The sequence below is a fragment of the Dipodomys spectabilis genome, unplaced genomic scaffold, assembly GCF_019054845.1.
Source record: "Dipodomys spectabilis isolate Male_0828 unplaced genomic scaffold, ASM1905484v1 ptg000297l, whole genome shotgun sequence".
Taxonomy (NCBI): domain Eukaryota; kingdom Metazoa; phylum Chordata; class Mammalia; order Rodentia; family Heteromyidae; genus Dipodomys; species Dipodomys spectabilis.
The window spans coordinates 18,033,615-18,056,559 of NW_024870974.1; the positions used below are offsets into that span (position 1 = coordinate 18,033,615).

A 22,945-nucleotide genomic window follows, 5' to 3' on the forward strand; every position below is an offset into this window, starting at 1 on the left:
AAGGAGTTCTGGGTAGTCTTTCTCTGAATCAAACATAAAACCTGCTCAACAAACTGCTCTCTCCCTAGTGCAGAAGACAGTGATTTTTTTTCTATAAAAGGCCAAATGACAATTTGCTACATGAGGCCTCAAGTCCACTACGGTAACACAGAGCAGCCATACTTAGTATAAGAAGAAATGGGCACAGCAATGCTCCGATAAAACTGAACAAACACAAAAGCAAGGTAGAGTCTGGCCCCTGGGTCACAGTTTACCAAACACTAGCTGAACTGCCTTGAGTTATCACAGCAGAAAGGTTCTGCTTACTTTTGTCCTCTACTTTTGCAGAGAACGTATTTCATACATTTGCAGCTGACCAGAGAGGATGAGGGAAAGGAGAAAGTTGGAGAGAATCACAGTTCCTGTAGTTCTCACACTGGAAAGAGGGACTTGAAGAATGATGGCCTGGAGTTTGCCACTATGGGCAAGCCGCTGGGCGTTGGTGTTGAAACTGCTCGTCAGCAGGATGTCTTAACAGTTTAGAAATGGGGTTGGATTTAGTCATGAGTCTGAAGCTCCTAAACTTTTTAGTTGACTGAAAGTTCAGCATGAGCGAGAAGAACCACTTCCAGAAGAAAATGAACACATACCCAGATTATCCAGACTGCTCAAATGCACACAAGAGAGCATCATCAGATCAGAATTCATCCAATAGTAAGGTGACCCCATTTCAAAGAGACATTTCTAATTAGGGTAAAGAAAGCAATGTGATCAGAATGGTAAAAGAGTTAGAAGGCAGAGGAAATAAAACCAAGTACTTAGTGGGAATAGAGAAGAGAACCTTTAGAAAAAATTGTCTTTAAATACCTAAGTATAATGTGAGAGAAGAAAAAAAATCATTTTGATTTGTTCAAAGTAGGCAAAAACATATCCAACCAGCAGAAGCTTCAAAGCTGATTTGGATCCACTGTCGGATCCACTGCAACAGAGGGGCTGGGAAGGTGGCTTAGTGGTAGAGTGCTTGCTTAGCATGCATGAAGTTCTGGGTTTGATTCCTCAGTACCACATGAATAGAAAAGGCCAGAAGTAATGCTGTGGCTCAAGTGGTAGAGTGTTAGCCTTGAGCAAAAGAAGCTGAGGGACAGTGCCCAGGCCCTGAGTTCAAGTCCCAGGACTAGCAAAAAAAAAAGAAAGAAAGAACTATAACAGATAGGCTAAGTTCCAGGACCTAACATCTATAATCCTAGCTACTCAAAAGGCTGAGAGTTGAGGATCGCAGTTTGAAGTTAGCCTGGGCAGCAAAGTCTGTAATACACTTACTTCCAATAAACTACTAAAAAAAAAAAAGCCAGAAGTGGAACTGTGGCTCAACTGGTACAGTGTCAGCCTTAAGCAAAAGCAGCTCAGGGATGGCATCTTGGCCCTTAGTTCAAGCACTAGGACCAGCACCAAAAACATAAGAATTTCCTCCACGCTGGAGATCAAAGACAAAGTTGTGATGATGGAAATTATAAAAGAGGTCTTTGGGCCAGATACCACATTCAATAAAAATAAAACAAAGTATGTATAGTTACATCCTGTGGTATATAAGGTGTCAGCCAGGTAAAACAGCCAAAAGGTTAGTCAGTACTGAGTTGGTCCTTTCAAATTACTATATACCAAGGACAGGACTGACTAAGGAGACAGAGGGATTCTGTCCATTCTTCATGGCCCTTATTATTTTAAGCCTAGATTCCAAGTGGCTGTGACCCCCAAAGGAATGCATAAGCTGAGAGCAAAAGAGAATTCCAGCTGTTTTCTCTCATGACCTTCCAGATCCCTCCCATTTCATTACACCAAGGGGAAAACTCCACCTCCCCAATAGCAGCAAAGGAACAACACAGCAAAGACACAACCCTTATTTTTCTGTGTATCACAACTTAAAGAAAGGAAGCCAATGATCTATCACCTATTTCTGAACATAATGAATGCTTTCCCACAAATGTTCCCTTAGAAAAAAAGAGGGGAACTTGCTTTATATTAAGAGTCTTACTGAGCCGGACACGTGAGCCAGACACGGGTGGCTCACGCCTATAATCCTAGCTACTCAGAAGGGTGAGATCTGAGGATCGAGGTTCAAAGCCAGCCCTGACACAAAAGTCCATGAGACTCTTATCTTCAATGAACCACTCAGAAAATGGGAAGTGGCGCTGTGGCTCAAGTAGTAGAGCGCTCACCTTGAGCTGAAGAGCTGAGGGACAGCACCCAGGCCCAGAGTTCAAGCCCCACAATTGACCAAAAAACAAAGTCTTACTGAATCTTCAAGGAGTATATCTTCTGATCAAAGAACTGTTCAAGGAATCATATCCCAAAACAATGCTTATCACATCCAGTTTCAGGTACTCAGAGATCACAAATAGGACTGGGCTAAAAAAGAGTAACAAACTAAACACCAAACAACAAGCAAAAAGTAAAGATTTATTTAATTCTGAAATTGCCTTTGAACCACAATCCTCTAGATCTCAGCCCCCCAAACTGCTAAGTCACTGAAGCACAGCTGAGACAACATTTTTTAATGAAGTGTAAGAGGTAACATCACAGCCAGACTTCCATTAACCATATGCTCCCATCCAAGGCATTAATTTCAAAGCAAATGCTCCAGAGTAAAAATGAAATAAAGTAAGAAAGAATGGTGACCAGCGACTTCCAGGGGCAGCAATTCAATTCTACCAACAGCCACGAGAGGGAGGGGTGTTGGTGAGGCAGACTCCTCCCTAACCCTTGAGAGTGGTGACTTCAAGGCAGGTCTGTGACCATGCCACTCCAAGCAGCCTTTCTGCTTCTAATACGACTACAACTCATCCATGCACGGTGGTGCACAGCTGTAATGCCAGCACTCTGGAGATTAACGCCAGAGGCTTGAGAGTTCAAGACCAGTCTCCTGCACAGTTCAAGCCACCTAGAAGTCTTTAGTACACTGCCTTGCTATTTACTCAGAAAAGCTAGAGCCTAATGGAGAAACCAGACTAATAAATAATGAATAGTGTCTAAATTTCAGAGCCTTACAAAGGGTCTTCACAAAATGCTTTCAAAATGCTTTCAGTACTAGCCCTGTCAATACTCCTACACATTTTCCCCATTTGGTCAATTCATTATTAACTAACTTGAATATTGTCCACACATGCTCATTTTTCGATACTTCTCCATCCAGCCAGTTATTCCCTTACTATATCTTCTCCCATCGTTCTAAATTTGGGTCTTAACAAGATAAAAATGGCTACTAAAGTCTTTTTGAAAACAGGTAGACTATAAAAGAACAAAGTCAGAAGACTAACACTGATAGTGAATCTTGATTTTTTTAAAAATCCCTCCACAATACTGTGAAATACGTGAAATTTATGTAATCACCTAATCTCAATATAAAAATAGAAGAGCCAGGCACCGGTGGCTCACACCTGTAATCCTAGCTACTCAGGAGGCTGAGATCAGAGGATCTCAGTTCAGAAAACTCCATGAGACCCTTATCTCCAATAAACCACTAGAAAACCGGAAGTGGCGCTGTGGCTCAAGCGGTAGAGCGCTCGCCTTGAGCTGAAGAGCCCAGGGACAGTGACTAGGCCCAGAGTTCAAGCCCCACAACGGACAAAAAAAAAAGAAAAGTGAGAGAAGGGATGGGTTAAGAGCAATGGATGACTATGTTGTCAGACACCTTGTATTCATATACTGCTTTGTAGAATGGGAACTTCTTTGTACAACTACTTAAAGATAATAATAAAAATATAAAAAGAAAATCCCTGCCAAGTAAAAATAGGAGGCTCACACTGTCTCATTTTGGCTCTGCCCTAACTAGATCTATCTTTAGGCCACAGCAAAAACCATTTCCTTTTGTTGCCTGAATATTCTCAGCTATAAAAGAAGGAATGATTCTTGTTCCCAATCTATGTAATAGGTAAGAAAAGGGAATGGAAAAATGTGAAGTAACTATAACCCCCCCCCAAAAAAAAAACCTGTACTAAATTTCATTTTTAAGTATAGATCTAGGTAATTTAGTCCATCTGCTAGGAAAAATAACATAAAAACAAAAATAGAGTAATAGCTTAAACTCACTAGCTAAGGGCTGGTGAGAATTTTAATAACAATTCATATACAAATGAATAACTGAGACTCAGGTACAGAACACAGTACTACAAATTACCCGCACAGTTTAAACATGGAAATGAACAGCCCATGAGTACCAAAAGGTTCCTTGAACATCATTTTCAGCCCATAACAGTCTCATTAAGTATTGCAGGAATTGTATTTGCACACTGTAGGTGTCACACTTGCTACTTCAGTAACTACCCTTCTGATAATGCAAGAACAAAAAGTCTCCAGTGAGAGTGAGGATCAACCTTCAATCTGAATCCTAATTAAGTTGAAACCCAACAAAACCACAGGACTGAAGGGTGGAGATTGAGCTCAATGGAAGAGCACTTGCCTGGCAAGTGCAAGGCCCTGAATTCGGTCCTCAGCTGGGGGAGAGGGGAGGGAAGGGGAAAGGAAAGCCAGGAACCAAGGGCTCACACCTATAATCCTAGCTACTCAGGAGGCTGAGATCTGAGGATCATGCTTCTAAGCCAACCCCGGGCAGGAAAGTCTGTGAAACTCATATCTCCAATAAACCACCAGAAAAGGAAGTGGTGCTATGGATAATGCTCTACTAGCCCAAGGCACTAGCCTTGGGCTGAAGAGCTGAGGGATAGCACCCAGGCCCAGAGTTCAATACCCATAACCGACAAAAAAACCACAACAGAACTGAAATGGAATTAATGTGAAAGTTAATATTAAGATTAATTAACTAACATGAATTAATTAATTTAAGGAAGACAGTAACCGTTTTACTTGACTATTTCTTCAAATAGCTTCCTCTGCTAGTAAAAATTTGTTTCCAATAATGCTTAGGGGAAAATGAGAGTCACAACCAGCCTCTGTCCTCAACAGGAATGAGTTAGCCTAATAAGGATGGATAGATATTTAATCTGGATCCTCTTTTTCTCTCTTTGCATGAGGGACCATAAGAGGCTAGCTTCTATTTTTTTAACAAAATAAATACTTGGGCAGAACATTATGAAAAGGAATTAAAAACTCCGTAGAAAATAAGAAAGATAAGCCTGAAAGCAGTAAAAGTAGGAGACAGAATTCGAATTGCAGCATTTTTAGTTTTAAATCTGACGATACTCTTGTTTCTTAGGCCAATGGTATTGGTGACAGCTGGAAATAGGACTTCATGAATTATAAAGGGACAAATGGTTGAATCTAGAAAATTAAGACTGTAGAACTTGTGAGCAGGAACAGAAAGGGGAAAATGAGGGAGAAGGAAGAAGGGGTGACATGTCAAGAAGCATTGCACTCATAACCTGACTTATGGAATTGTAGCCCCTTTGAACAACTAATTAAGAATTAAAAAAAAATACTAGAAAAAAGAGAGGGCAGAAATGTTCAGAAAGACCACTTCTGACCAATGACAAGAAAACCCCATCTCCAGATTTTCTGTGATGCGCGGCGACTTGAGCAGTCAGAAGTGGCTACTTGAGCACAGAACTTCCTCTTGTGTTATTCAGGACCCTCTAAGAAGCAGGAAGCTAGGAAAGCTCTATATCTAGAGGAAGATCTAGGAGAAAAAAATAAGGAGAACACCTTGGGAGGGTAATTAACTGTCGTTGGTGAAGCAGGTTGATCCCAGGAGCAAGAGGCTGGGAAAGAAGGAAGGCTGAGTAGAGACATGGAAGGGTGCAGTGCAGCTGTAGAGAAAGCTGACCACTGCTGGCCCGCAGGCGGCTGAGGAATGAGTGGCCTTTACCGTCCCTGTGGTGTTTAATCAAAGGTAGGATGGGAAGGGGAGGAGGTAGCAGCCCCTGGACCCACAAGCCAACTGAAATGAGGAGGGTCACCTTGCTGCCTCAACTCCCAGAATCCAGTTTTCCACTCTCCTGGCCTGCTATTCCTTGGAATCTCCAAAGTTTAATTCTGTCTGCCACTGAGAATTACACACCACCCGGTAAAGAAAAGTCCATCACTTTATACATCACTAAGAAAAACGCCAATTAAATCTGGATATAATCACTTCACAGCACTTAGTACGTTCTATTTATTGAAAAGCACTTAAGGAGTCAGCTACGTTTCAATCCATATTTGAAACTATTAAAAGAGGAAAGAAGCTATGTATGTTATCTACAACCTTTCAGAGACCAATGCCTCTCAATCATTATTCACCTTGGTCACCAAAATCCAGTTTCGCTCACTCATTTTCCTCCATGCCACTGGAATGTTAGAGATCATTTTAATTTTCTTTTTATCATGGTACCAGGGTTTGAACTCAGGACCTTTATAAGCAAATACCCTACCACTTGAACCAAATCCCTGGTTTCAATTTAAGTGTTTTGTTTTTTGTTTTTAGATAAGGTCCTGCACTTTAGCTCAGTACTGGCCTTTCACTGTGACCTTCTAGCCCTAGACTCTTATAAAGCTGGGATTACAAGCCTGCACTACCATACCCAGACCATAGATAACTCTTTGTGTGTACACATGCATGCATTTAGAGAGGGAGAGGGAGTGTGTGACTATGTGTGACTGTGTGTGTGTGTGTGTGTGTGTGTGTGTGTACACTCAAGGGAGAACAGATTCCTTGGAAGCAGAGAACAGGCCCCTAGGATATGAAATACAGGAAACACAAGTTGCAATGGGGAAGTAGAATCTGATGACGAGAGGGCTAAGAGGCACAGATGATGATGAGTCAGGGAAGGAGACTCTGAGTCATCAGACACGGCCTCACACTTCTGGAAGGGCTTCGGGAGAGGAGTCCAGCCTCTGATCTAAGATAATTCTGATTCATTCTAATACTTTGGTTTGAGTTAGTCTTAATATTTATAGGATTCTATGTAGGCCGAAATTGAACTCTCAAAGGATCATTTCTGACAAGTAAGTTTTAAAATAGCATCCATATATGAGTCAGTTGTAATGGGTTTACAGGGGGGAAAATTAACTACCTGAAAAAAAACTATGTTGTCAAAAGATGACAGTCAGTTCCAAGGAGCAAGTCTCCATCAAGTTGGTGTCATGGACAACTTTCAAGCCAAACTAGGAAAGCTGTTTTTGGGTAAGTTCAAGATATACTCCCCCCAGTCCCGAACATGCCTGTCAAACAGAAATCCACAGAAAACTGTTTCCTTTCATCTGGAGAACTGACTCAAACACATTTGATGCCAGGCACCAGTGCCTCACACCTGTCACCTTAGTTACTCAGGAGGCTGAGATCTAAGGATCACAGTTCGAAGCCAGCCCAGGCAGGAAAGTCGTGAGACTCTTTATCTCCAAATAACTTCCAAAAAGCTGGATATGGCACTGTGGCTCAAAATGGTAAAGCACTAGCCTTGAGCACAAAAGCTCAGGGACAGTGCCTAGGCCCTGACTTCAAGCCCCAGGACTGGCACAACACACACACACATACACACACACACACACACACACACACACACACACACACACACACACACATACACACACACAGTATATCTGTTATTATCATTATAAATATGATAACTTTTATAAAATTAAACTAAAATCATCTCTCCAGTGCAATTGCATGTTTTAGGTTATTTATCATATGCATGAACTCACACTTTACAAACAATATTTTGACACCAATTGAAAATTCCTAATAGGAACTTGTTCCATTAAAACAAACAAACTAGATAAAATCTCTAATCCTTGGAAATGACAAGTGAAAGTCTGGCTTCCAAGTCTATTTTAACTTCCTAATTGGCGTGAAGTCATAAAAAAAAAAAAAAAACAAGATATAGTAAGAGTATCTAACTTTGAGAAAGATCTAGCTCGGAGGCAAGGATTGTTAAGTGAGACCACAGCCAATGGCTCTCAGTGTAGTTTACCACAGAATCACCTCGGAGCAGGGGAAAAGAGCTGCAGTAGAGTACACTACGGAAAGAATGTCAAGAAGATTCTCCCCTTAGGTAAAACACATGCATTCACTTTCACACACACCACACACACACACACTCACACATTACAAGATAAAAACAATTCAAATATGATTTTAGTACAGTCATTTCATGGAACAAAAACCAACATTATAAGTTATGCAAAGTGAAAGATCTCACTGCAAGCTGCTGACCAGCAGCAGGTAGGAGGGCCAGGAAGGAGAAATAGGTGGGTGGGGGGAGAGAGGAGTGAGGGGGAGCTAACAAGGAGAATGAATAGGGACTAGATTGTTCGCAACTATGCAAACAGGACAATGAAACCTGTTGAAACTGTCTTGGGAAGGGGAGGAGAGGAAAGGGGGAGTGACCAAGGAGGTGAGATTGGTTGAAATAGAATGAACGTGTGTGGAAATGTAACCGTGAACCAATTCCCCCATAACCAATGTGAGCTAATAAAAAAAAAAAAAAGTTATGCAAGGGATTGGAGCCCAATGAAAGAATGAGGAAGAAGGAGAGAAGCCAGGAGGGTCAGGGAGGAGAAAAGAACTGATTCCTGGCCTGTACCTGATCAATGCTCAAGACGCTCCGGCCTACAGAGGAACATGGCTGGGGATATCACCCACGATGCCTTCCCTGGCCACGTATTTTTTAAAGGGTGGTGTCTGAGACAGAGAGAGTCGATGTGAAATGCATGTCTTGAAAGCCAGAAGAGTCTGTCTGCATGAAGCCACCATGCCCAAATGGGGACTGTCCGGCCTCAGCACGGGGGATGATGACAGAGAGGCACAAAGCAGCATGGTCTCAGACAGCTTCGGCACTCTGAGGCTCTCTGCCTCTTCCTCCCTGCAGCTTTCCTGATACTCTGGGCCTCGACCACATCTGTGCTCTGATTCCCCGAGCATGCACTGGAGGCTAGCAAGGAAGACATGTCCATCTGACAAGAGGACACATGTACAGAGGTAAATGCATGCGGAGGGGCTTTTTAAAGGACACCACAGACCTGCAGCACTATTTTTAAAGGCAGTAAGATTCCTGGGCGGCTGCCCACCTCCAGTAAGTACAACACGTCCTGACATGCCAGAGAGAACATCTCCAAAATGCCGGTGGTGAGCTCGTCCCTCGGAACACACGCAGAAGCGTGCTCCGCGGGCCCGCCCCACGCCCCAGTGCCAGGTGTCTGCTTCATAGCTGGCAGCACCATCACTGCAAACTACTCACTTGAAAACCCTTCCCTGAGAAAGACCATATAAAATGGGACACTTGTCCAGCACCCGACCAGTCAAGTCTCACCCTGGAACCTGGTCCACGGCTCTTGCTGCTAGGTGCCTTCCTCTACCCACGGATGCCGCCATCAACCCCTCTGCCAGAACCAGCGTCTAAGCTCACAGCTTCCCCCTTTGAAATCTGCCTTCTTTACTGTCTACTCACCATAATTTCTCTCTGTTCTTCTAGGTTCTTCAGAAAGTTTGAAAACTCACGTAAGGACGCATCTGTAATGAGAAAGGAGTGAGTGTGCGGTGGCCCAGACAGAGGAAGCGAACCACGACCCCGGGCTCACATACCTATGCAGCGTTCATCGTCCGTCTCCGCATCGCCAATGAACTCAAATTTAAAGTCTCTGAGTGAGTGAGCAAACTTGCGCTGCGCTGCAGAAAGACCTGGAAAGAAAGGCACATCCATGACTAGGGTCCTCATTTTAAGACAGCTGGGCTTTCTTTTTGGCAATTAAGTCATTGGGATATTTATGAGACCATTCCCAGGTCACACCAAATTATCACTATAAGCAGATGGCCCTCGGGCAGCTAACAAGCAGCAGCATATAAGAAGTACATCTGTTTCACCATGTACAACGTGACTTTGTGGGTTCATACAGCCCAAGGGGCAGACATTCCCTGCCTGCTTCAATCTAATGCCGTTAAGGAGAATGTTACACTGCTAAGACAAGAAGAGATGGAGAGCTCCCCTCCCCTCCATTTTGAGAAGGAACAACCATGCTTCCACAATCTTCTACCTGGCATACCCTCTGGGCGGCCTCTGTTCTATTCCATGCCCTGGTACAGATTCCTGGGGAATCATTTATTCCCTCACCCACTCATTCTTTCCCAGATCTATTTCACCTCATTTCCCTAAAGCCCTTATACCCTGTCCCTGCTCACTCAAGTCAGAGCTTGCCTGCTTCCAAAGTTCAAGCTAGGATTCGGAGTGCCCGCACCTGACAGTCCTGTCAGGGTTTCATGAGACCAGACTGCCAACCACAGCTTCAAGCAGAGGGTGTGCAAAACTCAGCCAGCCAGTGCCCCAACTGACAAATCGTCACCACAGCCAGAGAAACCCCAAAGGATTCCCAAGAATGTTCATGGTAAACAGCATCAGGAAGCTAGGTAACTGAAGGCCAAGATTAAATGGCACGCAAAGCAATTCTACAAAAGTATACGCATCACCATCTAGAGATTGAAAGAATCATGGCAAACGACTTTTTAAATAAGCCTACAGATGAGCGTGACTCAGTGGTAAAGCAAGAGATAGCAAGAGGCTTCGGTATGATGACTTCTAAAGAAATAGATAATGTGCAGAGGCTAATAAACTCTGACTGGGTTAGAATTCAAGAAATAAAAGATAGAGGTTAAGGACATATCTACAAGACACATATATTTACTAGACATCAATGGAGAAAGTCAAAACCCTAGTTAAAAACAAAAAGTTGGACACAACTGAAGTGACACTTCATAGAAGTAAATTCAAATAGCCTACAGCCACATAAAAGGTACTTGAAGTCAACAGCAATAAAAAACCCAAAAATTAACATTTCCAGTCTCCTCAATACAACACTCATGCAACTGGCAAATGTTAATGACACTGGCAGCTCCAAGAGCTGGTATGACTCTGTGTGAGGAAACAACTGTTTACACTGCCAGAGAGGGGAAAACCCTGGCATAATTAATTTTTTCATCAGTGGGCCATTTCCTGGTAAATCTGACAATGTCCTACAACCCAGAGATGTTGGTAAATTTCTCAGAGAAAACTCTCGCACATGAGCAAGAGTACTCGTAGCCATGTACTAGAAAATCCACAGCGGGACTCAGCACTGTGACAGTCAAAGACAAGCCAGGGGCAGGAGACTCTCTTACATGGAGTTCAAAATAAGCTAAGGAATTCCTGTACGCCGCAAATCTGGGTCACAAAGTTATGGAACTGCAAGTGAATCATGATCTCATGCCAGGCAGGGTTTCACTTCCATGTGAAGGCAAGTGATACAGCTGGATCTTTGCAGAGATTATTTGAGCTCATAATTGCACTGGAGTAAAGAGAATCTAAGGATAGATACTTGTACAATTTTACAGAATTGTACCATGTCTTGAAAGTAGGTTGCTGGGGATCAGACCCAAGGAGGGCCTTACCCATGGTAAATACACCTTATACTCACTGAGCTACAAGGTAGCTGAGGTGGCAAGGTAAGTGCTGGTATCATCCTTTTGTCACCACACACACACACACACACACACACACACACACACACAAAGAGCCAGGGAAGCGGTGACACTGTCCTTAAACAAATACACTCTTTACCTGACATATAATTGTAACCCCTCTGTACATCACCTTTATACTAACAAAAAAAATTAAAAGACACACATACAAATGAGGTAAGTCACATTCAAGATAAATTAGTGGCCAGGTGCTGGTGGCTCATGCCTGTAATCCTAGCTACTCAGGAGGCTGAGATATAAGGACCACGGTTCAAAGCCAGCCTGGGCAGGAAATTCCATGAGCCTCTTATCTCCAATAAACCACTAGAAAACCAAAAGTGGTGCTGTGGCTCAAGTGGTAGAACAGTCACCTGAGCTGAAGAGCACAGGGTCAGCACCCAAGCCCAGAGTTCAAGCCCTATGACAGACCAAAAATAAATAAATAAATAAAAGCTAAATTAGCAAGTTGACCAAGGTCACAGAGCCCTTCAGACAGCCAGCAGTAAGGACCAGGTCTCGAGGGTCTGGTACTTCATGAATGTCCTTTCATAACACCACTGTGCCTCTCAGGACAGTTCACCATCCCCAGTTCCTTTGTCTAGACCTCACCTGACAGGAAACTGTCCTCTTCTCCACATGACTCTAATGTAGAATTCTACTAAATGAAAACTTGTAGGCATTTCCTCCATGACCCATCCCTCACCTCTATGAATCCCTGAAGACCCGAAGTGAACATGCTCTAAACATCCCTTCAAAGCTGGTATACACTAGGGGGCTCATGTCAAGCCTGACTGTGCACAAAAAGCATACCCAATTTCAATAATAAACAGAGCTTGATCTTCAAATGAACTTGCCACTACTGCACAGTTTTCCAGGCCTGTGTTTTGAGATTCATAACCAACAAAACAAGACTGAAAATATAGGCTGGATAATTTCTCAGGTCTTATATTAAAGTGTTTAATCATGTTGATTTTTGCAGCTGGTAAAAGACAGAGGTCTAGTTTCATTCTTCTGAAGGTGCATATATGATTTTCTTATCATCACTTTATTTCACTTTGTAAAACTGGGCACTTTTATTCACCATAATGCTCCTGAAATCCTGCCAAGTTGCTATATATACCAACAGTCTACCTTGAGTGTAGTTCAGTTGCTACTGGTCTGTTAAGGCTTTCTGCTTCTTTATAACTCAATCTTGGTAAAGTGTATGTGTCCAAGAATCTGTCTACTTGATCTACTAAGTTTTCTATTTCTTTATGATTTAATCTTGGTATGATGTAATTGTCCACTTCTTCTGTTAGGAGCTTTGTCATGTAGGTGTTCATAATAAACACTAATGACCCTTTGTACCAATTAGAATTTGAATTCGAGTTTGGAGAGCCTCCAGAACCTGGTCCAAATTGCTACTGCTTGATAATGCTACAAATGGGAAGAATGGTTTCTTACAACACTGACATCTACTTTGTGTGGCTATCTGGCCCAAGTGGATGGGAAGCTCGGGGTGCATGTATACCTTGACTATAGTTCTGGGCAACAGTGTGGGTGCGTTAAATCAGTGCCCTGTAACATCAGAAGTTTCATACAACTTCCACTCCCGCAGGCATGAGACTGCAAGGGGAATCCATGAAGAGAGGCGGCATGTTCCATAACCCTAGGCTTGAAATGTAAACAAACAATGAGTAAATGCCTTTCCTCCCTCACTAAACTGGAACTCCAGGATTCTTGACGTATCACATTGAACTCCAAAGCTTTTTTTTTTTGAAGTAGAGAAAATGCCCCTAGATGCCCACATTCTTCTGCATGTAGAGACTGAAATAAAGATTACCAACTATGCCAAAGTCTGCCAAGTAAACTAAAGTCTGCTCTCTGCACACCAAAATTTACCAATTAAACTTGAAGATCTGGGTTTACACTCCTAAGAACTTGGTGTCTATCATGCCAGTTTCTTGCCAAAGAAATAATGCTGAATAACTTGGAAAACAAAATTCTTCCAGGACCATGGGCTAGCCCCATGTTTCCCTTGTGTTTTCCAGTTTTGACAAAAACCTGCAGGGGCACTATATGTAAAAACAACATTGAAGCTTTTCTCTGCAAGTCAACAAAGAAAGGAAATTACTTGTTTTGTGGTTTAAAGAATGGTACAAACATCTTGTGAGTACAGAATGCATAACTTGTCTAGTCTAGACTTGAACACCAAATCACAGCTTGTTTTGGTAGCAGTTCATAAGCCAACCATCGCTGGAGCCATCAAGTTAAAGAGCACTTCTAGCCTTAACTCCCCAAGACAAGCCTGCCTGGAGTATCTATTACTGAGCTCTTCTCAGTCACAGAATAAACAACACTCAAGTCACTAGGATGACTTGAAGTGATAAACTGAGGGAGCTGAAGACAAATTACAAATGCACTATCAATGTAGTGTGCAAGGCTTAAAACCTAATATGATGCAGAAGTGATGCCAAGTGTTCACCAAAACATCCAAGTAATTATGTTTAAAAAAAAAACCTTGAAACTGGAGTAAATCCATTGTCATACCCACACTGGAGAACATCATCAGCCTTCCCTAAACCACACATCACAATCCAATCACTGTGTACATTGAGTAGAATCAGTCAATTGCAGCTAGGTTCTGAGCTAGGCAGTCAGAGAAATGTGCCTGCTACAATAGGGTACTTTATGAGAAAGGGAAGCTGCCAATCACCTAGCCTAGTGACCACAGATTTTTGTCATAGATAGACAGACAGATAGATCGACAGACAGACAGACTGACATAGATATGATAATATACATACTGTCAGAGATATCCATTGATATCTATATAATTATGTAGTCATATATGTCTATATAGATATAGACACAGATACAGATATAGACTTAGATATAGATATAATCTGCGGGGGACTGGTGGCTCATGCCTGCCTTCATATCTACTTAGGAGGCTGATATCTGAAAATCACAGTTTGAAGCCAGCTGGAGCAGAAAAGTCCAGAAGGCTCTTATCTCCAATTAACCATCAAAAAGCTGGAAATGGAGCTGTAGCTCAAATGGTAGAGTACTAGTCTTGAGCAAAAAAGATTAAGGACTGTGCCCAGGCTCTGAGTTTAAGCCTAAGGATCTGCAAAAAAATCAATAAATATAGATAGATAGACAGATAGACAGACAGACAGATAGATAGATATCAGTAAGAACACATGCACAAAAATAAAATAAACAGGTTAAGACAGCTAACACATTGCATCAATTTCCTCTTCCTGCTCCCACAAATTACTACCAATATAGTGACTCAGAATAATGCAAGTGTGTTAGCTTGGAAGTTCCAAGTCTAAAATGGGTATCCTGAGGCTAAAATAAAAATGCATTCCTTCTGAATGCATTGCTTCTAGGAATCAAACTTCTAGTCTTCCCAAATAGTTTGGCTTTTGCCCCCCCCCACCACTGAGCTTCTGCTTGGTCCTCACATCCCTCTGTCCTTCAGGGCTACTGCGATTATGTCTGCCCTTAGGACAATCTAGGAATGCCTCCCTAATCATACCTGGAAGATCTTTTTTTCTCTTTGGCCATGTGAAAATAGCATAGGTTTCAAGAGATTCACATGGAACATCTCTGGAGGACGATTAGCCTGCCCACCATACTCCCTTCACGGTTACGGACAGCAGATGGGGGTTCTGGGTAGAGCAATTTGCTGGAGGAGAAGTGAGACATCACACATTAGTCATCACAACTACCAGAGTCCACTGAGGCAGGTGCTATTGTTATGTCCCTGTGACAGAGGAGGAAACAGGTACAGGAGAAGCAGCTTGCTCGTCCCAGATCATACATACAACCAGCAAGTAGTGGACCACAGAGATAAAGCGAAGCTGCTCACGAGAAGGTGGGACAGGAAACCTGCTCCACTAGTAGTCACCTCTCAGAGATCCCTGATGAGGTCACACGCTGCAGAAGACAACCCAAAAGCCACGGGCAGCATCCGCCACCTGCACAGCCTAATGAGCGAGGCACAACACTGGGTAACCAGCCCAATTTAACAAGAACCCTGTTCTGTTCTTCCTAACACATGTCAGGACACTATTCCTGGAATGGAGCTCACAAGTGCTCCTGAATATACAGTCCAACCACTTAACAGTTCACCACAGAAAAGGTGGCAAAGGGCGTGCATTCTCTTGTCTGCATGTATGTGGTATTATATGCGTATGTGCACACACATGTATGTTTGAGAGGTAAAGAGCAATTATTGCTAAGTATGAAGAATATCCCCGGCGATTTACTCATATGCCCACCTTCTCCAAGATAACATCATAGCAAACATGGGATGCTGGTGAACTTGGCGTTTACAGGAAATTGCCTGAATGCCAATATTAGAAACCGGGATCCTATAGATTTGGCTATTCCTTCACTAAAATTTTAGTCCCTCAAATTCTCTAGTTACCAGTGCAGGTACTACCTCTTTTATCTTCTAATCACTGGATTCACATATCTAACTCCTGATCTAATAAAGTAACTTGGCTGCAAATTTTATCTTAGAGACAATGTACTCCAATGGCCCTATTTTATAAGAAACAAACCAGACAGAAAATTAGAGGCAGCATAATTTATTAAAAGAAAAAAATCCACCTGATGCCTGGCTCACACTCCTAGCTACTCAGGAGACTGATATCTGAGGATCGAAGTTCAAAGCCAACTCAGACTCATCTCCAATTAGCCACCCAAAAAAGCTAGAAGTGGATCTGTGACTCAAGTGGTAGAGTGCTAGCCTTAAGCAAAACTTCAAGAATAATGCCCAGTTCCTAAATTCAAGCCCCAGGATTGGCATTAAAAAAAAAAAACCCTTTTTAAAGAAAAAAAAGCCTTTTCAAATAGTGTGAAATGCTGCCTTCCTATCAGGTCTGTGGCTTCGGGCAAAGCGCAAAGGTAGAAGGTCAGATCAGTAGCTTTACTCCTTACAAACTGAAAATCATTGAAATGCCACAAACTAACATGGGATGTCCCCCTTCTCCACAGGCAAATCGCTTTACCCCAAGTGTCCACATCCTAAGCTGGAAGGTTGTTACAGCACATGACCCCCCCCCCCCCTCCAATTTCACTGGGGGCAAAAGAGGACAGGCAGATGACCCAAGAACAGGTTCCACAAAACTGTTTGTGTCAAGGTACAGGCAGCAGAGCAGCAAGTCAACTGTACTGAATGTGGGGTGAAGCTGAGTGGCAGGAATCTTCCTCTTAAGAAAACGTAGATGACGATCACATGCATGCTGGCCTCAGGTGAGTGACATGAAAACAAGGAGGAAAGGCTGGAGGAGGAAGAACACTTGGGCAGGCAAGAGTAGACTTCATGGAGAAGACGGCATCTCAGCAATCGCCTGAAGGAGGCAAGGAATCCAGCCAACCAGGCAACTGGGAAAGTCTCTGAGTAAGCCATTTGTAGGCCTGCTACTGGGACAGCAAAAGGCTAGAGTAGCTGGAGTTGGCTGAGAGATGGATTGGCAGAGTAGTACATAAGAAGGTCAAAGATGATGGAAGGTCTGTCCAGGAACAAGATGGGGAGGCTGTGGAGACCTCCAAGCAGCACAGTAACAAGATGCAATATCTGCCTGGAACATCCTGGGTGCTGCGGTGAGAGAAGTGGTCAAGCAGAGCAGTGAGAAAGGAGGTTTGGATGGGAAGTGCCTACACACACACAGACACACACACAGACACACACACACACATACACACACACACACACACACACACACACACGGCTCACCTACTGAGGCTTCATCCCCAGTTGATGGCTCCCATCACCAAGAAGCAACTAGATCATCAACAGATTCATTGATTGATGGATTCATAACTTGATGACATTACTGAGAGGTGACAATGGAAGCCCTTGAGGGCCATCACTTATCCCAGGCCCCTTTGTTCCTCTCTCTGCTTCCTGACTGCCATCAGGTGAACAACTTTGCTTTTCCACCATGATGGTCTGCCTTACCACAACCCAGACAAAAGGGAGGCAGCCAGCCGGCCATGAATTGAAACCACGCAAGTCGCAAATCGGGAGCCATTTAAATAAGTTGTTCTCTGAGGAACTGGTCACCGCAACAAAGAATCTAAGACAGCAGGCTATTGCCCTAATCCACGCAAGAGATGGTGATGGTTGGTTTCAAGAAGTTTCTTGGAAACTCTCCCAATGACTGGTGAGACTCAATCTCAATGTAATAATTCTGGGGTTTACATGCAAAACTTCCCAAAGGAGTCTGGCGCCAGTGGCTCATGCCTGTAATCCTAGCTACTCAGGAGGCTGAGATCTGAGGATCACGGTTCAAAGCCAGCCCGGGCAGGAGAGACATGAGACTCCTACCTCCAATAAACCACTAGAAAACCGGAAGTGGTGCTGTGGCTCAAGTGGTAGAGCGCTCGCCTTGAGCTGAAGAGCTGAGGGACAGCGCGCAGGCCCAGAGTTCAAGCCCCACAACCGACCAAAAAAAAAAAGTGGGAGGAGGGGGGAAGGGTGGGTGCTGGTGGCTCACGCCTGTAATCCTAGCTACTCAGGAGGCTGAGATCTAAGGATCGTGGTTCAAAGCCAGACCAAGCAGGAAAGTCCATGAAACACTTATCTCCAATAACCCACCAGAAAACCGCAAGTGGCACTGTGGCTCAAGTGGGAGAGCACTCACCCAGAGCTGAAGAGCACAGAGACAGTGCCCAGAGTTCAAGAACCACGACCAACCCCCCCGCCCCCAAGAAAAAAATAAGCGTGGCAGGGGGGAGAATTTGGACAGGAAACACGACAAGGGAAAGAGAGAGATAAGACAGCCACATATAAACCAGGGAGAAATACCTGGGCCTTCCCTGGGCCTGCAGAGAGAACCAGCCTTACTAGGATCATGTTTATCTAGTCTCCACAATAGTGAGACAATACATCTCTATTGTTTAGCTGAAAAAGGGTCTGTCTCTACAGATTAAAAACAGGACAATATGAGAATGCTATCTGCAAATACTGTTTTCAAGGATGTTAAGCTCCATGACAAAACATAATATTGTTCAAACATTCTGGTACTGAATATAGCAACTTGGCAAATAAAGTGGTTTCCAAAATGCTCTAAGACAAAAACAAAAACAAACCCACAAACAGGAGTAATGTCAAGACAAGTTACTTTGTTAACCACAGGGTATTCCTCAGGCCCAAAGTCAATATTAGCAGGACTTAGATATCAGGTGCTCATCTGGCTTCACGAACGTGAGCCTTTCCTCTAGTCTTTCTGTCGAAGGATCACAGATGGCACTAGAGTCCCTGCCTGCCAGCCACAACCAAAGCTGCCGCTCAACTCCCCCATTTCCATCCAACGCTTCAGTATTTTCCTTACAATAAATGTTTAAATTACAAAAAAAAAGACTGCTATTGTTGTTGCTGTTTTCTTTTTGGTCTTGCTTGTTTGTGTACCTGTCGTTAGGAGGGTAACAAGGAGTACAGAAATGAAAGCACAAAGGGTGAGCAAATGCAGCAGTGGCACTCACTAGACATTATGTCGAAAAAGAACTACACAATTTGTGGGTGAGGAATCGGAGAAAAAAACTGGGAGACCCGGGCGCCAGTGGCTCACGCCTATAATCCTAGCTACTCAGGAAGCTGAGGTCTGAGAATTGCGGTTCAGAGCCAGCCCGGGCAGGAAAGACTACGAGACTCCTATCTCCAATAAACCACTAGAAAACCAGAAGTGGCGCTGTAGCTCAAGTGGTAGAGCGCTCGCCTTGAGCTGAAGAGCTGAGGGACAGCGCCCAGGCCCAGAGTTCAAGCCCCATGACTGACAAAAAAAAAAAAAAAAAACTGGGAGAGAGCGAGGGAAGGGATGACACTATCCACAAAGAAATGTACTTATTACCTGACTTATGTAATGTAACATATTTGTATGTTCATTACCTTTATAATAACAATAAAAAATTTAACACAAAAGACACTGCTACAGCCCTATTAGGGCCAAGTATCCAAAGGAATGTGACTTGGCATACAATCAAGATACTTGAATGCACATGTTTATAGCAGTATTATTACAATAGCCAAACTATGGAATCAGTCTAAATGCTCATCAACAAATGAACTGATTTTTAATGTGGTATATGTACACAATGGCATATTCAGCAGTAAGGAATAAGGAAAATATCTAAAGATATCATCAGCAATATAAGCCTTGCTCAGAAAGACAAATACCATGTTTTCCCTCATGTGAAAAGTAGACCTAAAATAATAATAATAGCAATACAAATATGAAAGAAACGCTGTTGAGGGGGAAGGAGATGGTGAGGGGGGTATGATTTTAGTGCATCATATATATGTATGTATACATGTATACATATGCATACATATGTATATATATGGAAACAATGAAATTCACTAAAAGCTACAAAAAAAGAAAAACAGTGAATCTGAACAGAGTGTATTACAGGCATGTATAGAAATATCACAATGAAAACAACTGTTTGGGGCTAGTAATGTGGCTTAGTGGTAGAGTGCTTACCTAGTAGGCATGAAGCCCCGGGTTCAATTCCTCAATACCACATAAACACAAAAAGCCAGAAGTGATGCTGTGGCTCAATTGGTGGAGTACTAGCCTAGGCAAAAGAAGCTCAGGGACAGTACTCAGGCAATGAGTTCAAGCACCAGGATTGGCGGAAGGAAGGAAGGAAGGGAGGGAGGGAGGGAGGGAGAGAGGGAGGGACGGAGGGAGGGAGGGAGGGAGGGAGGGAGGAAGGAAGGAAGGAAGGAAGGAAGGAAGGAAGGAAGGAAGGAAGGAAGGAAGGAAGGAAGGAAGGAAGGAAGGAAGGAACTGTACCATTACATCCACTAATAAAGAACATAACTGAGTGCTGGTGGCACATGCCTGTAATCCTAGCTACTCAGAAGGACACCAGTTCAAAGCCAGCCTGGGGAAAGAAAGTCTGTGAGACTCTTACCTCCAACTAACCACAAGAAAACCAGAAATGGAGCTGTGACTCAAAACAGTCTTAGAGCACCAACCTTGAACAAAAGGGCTCGGGGACAGAGCCTAGGTCCTAAATTCAAGCCTAACAACTGCAAAATGAAAACAAATCAAAACACGCACACACACACACACACAATCACAGATAACTCTTAAACAACGTGAACAACGTGCCATGAGAAAGAACTTGCTGTCCTGCTGTCCTGGAATTCTGTCTCTGGGCCTCTGCCAGTAACTCGCTTCTCTGTGCTTACTTTTCTCTCTGTCATGTGCCAGCTGTCACATCTGTCTTCTACATCTGATCTGTTGCTGTCACTGAAGGTGGCTGACTCAAAGCCCTTCACAGATCCTCTCAACTTCAGCCCTCACTGCTGTTCCCTTCGTACTTCCCAAATCTAATTTCTCAAGAGAATTGGGATGTCCTGACTCATGTCTTTCCCACAGACGGCCACAGCAAGGCTGTCTGGTGCTCCACCTCACGCAGCTCAGTCACACGGGGCGGGGAGGGGAGGAAGGAGGAGGCCACACACGCCTCTGAGCTACTCCTGAAGGGGAGCCATGAAGTGGGGAACAGAGGCCACCAGTGATGACCCAGGTACAAGGCCAGACAATTAAAAACCACCCCTTCCACACCAAGAAATACTCCTGAAGACTCTTACATTTATATAAAGTTGTACAAAAAGGTCCTATGAGTAGAATCAAGTCCATGAGTCCACGAGATGGGCCAACGTCATGTGAGGAGCTGCTCAGCATGAAGAAACTGTAACACCATCAACCACAAGAGCAGTGCTTCCAAGTGGCTTAACTGTGAACGGTGACACATCCCTTATTTGTTTTGCATTCCTATGGGCCAGTCTCTGCTCCAAGTGAGTACTCTGTGTGTTGCTCCTCACATCTTACAGATGAGCACAAGGCTCAGAGGCACCGCCCTGTTCAACATGAATTCAGGGATGAAACCCAGGGATCCACCTCCAGTCTGAACTAGCACAGAATCCTACTTCCGCTCAGGCCATAGGGCTCTTTTATTACTATGCCCTTCTGGAAGGTATAAATAAACACATTCAAAACCTCTTCTGTTTAAAACAAAATAGTATCTTTAAGTAGTTGTACCAAACAGTTTCAATTAAACACATTAGTTTGTAAGCACAGTGCATCTTGATGATGCATCTTGATGCAACAGTGTTCTCCCTCATCTCTCCCAACCCTACCCATCCCCTCAATTTACCTCATTCCACTTTCACATATGCACACAGAACTTTATATCTGAGTTTGCTCAGACCTCCTGTCTCTATTTGTTCACACACACACACACACACACACACACACACACACACACACACATTTCAGGACTTTCTGGTACTCATTTTGTTAACCTGTAAGTTACTTGTTCATAGGAGTTACACCACTGTAGTCCTCCCTGGGTATATCATATTTTATAATCAATTCGGTTGTGTATATCACAATCAGAACTTCCTGATTGTGTAGCAACACAGAAGAGAGGTAAGTTAAAAAAAAAAAAAGACTTTGTGGACAGCTCATGGGGAAAGAACATTTTCCTAGAATGGAAGGACAAGGGAGTTACACTAAGAACACAAGGCCAGCAGGAAAAAGGAAGATGATGACACAAATTGGGAATAGTGCCTACAGAAAATCAAGTGTGCTGGTGCCCCATGGGGTCTGTGAAGACCTTCTCAAGGGCAAGGTCAGAAAAAGAGAGACAGACAGAGGCAGAGAGAAAGAGAGGAAGGAGAGGGAGGGAAAGTGGGAGGGAGGGGAGAGAGGGAGAGGGGGAGAGAGAGAGAGAGAGAGAGAGAGAGAGAGGCATGAATGATACCACCTGGTCATCAGGGCAGGTGATAGGGATCACCGCTCTAGAGCTGTGATTTAAGAAACGGGACCAAATACATGCCTCAGACAGACCAAGTGAGTAGTGAGCACATACTAGCTCGTATGCTATTCCAATAGATAGATACAAACAGAAAGAGGAAAAGAGAGCTGCAGGAGAGCACTGGTGGCTACAGCCTGGCACCTAACAGCTTGGCTTAGGGTAGGATTTAGGGCAGCAGTTAGGAGATGGTGAAATCAAATTTGGAAGAAGACCGTGAAGCTGGTGAGCTCAGCAGACCAGCAATAAAGAAGAGACATCCAAGGGGAATGTAAGTAATACAGAGCTGATGGAGACGAGAAGATTTGGAAAGAAAAACAAGGTGTTCGACCTGAGGAGGAACAGAAATCCTCTTACTGGCCCAACTAGCCCCAAATATAAAATCTCAAGGTTAGGACTGTTCCTATTCATGTTGGTCACTGCTGTAGTGACAATCTCTAGACCAAAACTCTGGGCATGAATAATGTAGTAAGCAGAAACAAGCAAGTTAAAAGTAAATGAGAGCCAGAACCATCTGTAAGCACTGGCCCTACTGCTCAGACGCTCCCTGTCTCCCACACCCAAGATCGAAAACAGAGCTGGTGTTTACTCCTCTTTCCTGTCCACGCCAGGTTCTGAGAAAGAAGTAAACACCTTCTATCTCACATCTCCAGAGAACTTTGAAACTGCTGCAGCTCTAGAAACTTCGAAGCAACTGCAAACAACTACAGTGTTAAG

The 22,945-nt window shown here is 43.5% G+C and overlaps 1 protein-coding gene across 1 annotated transcript in view; it reads right to left on the reverse strand.

Annotated features, from left to right (window-relative positions):
• The window catches only part of Arhgap10 (Rho GTPase activating protein 10), a 210,102-nt gene that overhangs the window by 138,197 nt on the left and 48,960 nt on the right, over window positions 1-22,945 (reverse strand). Inside the window, exons 2-3 of the mRNA XM_042701765.1 lie at window positions 9,494-9,589; window positions 9,360-9,421 (exon numbers count right to left, since the gene is read on the reverse strand). Of these exons, the coding sequence (XP_042557699.1) occupies window positions 9,360-9,421; window positions 9,494-9,589 (158 nt within the window). The remainder of the gene's footprint in view (window positions 1-9,359; window positions 9,422-9,493; window positions 9,590-22,945) is intronic.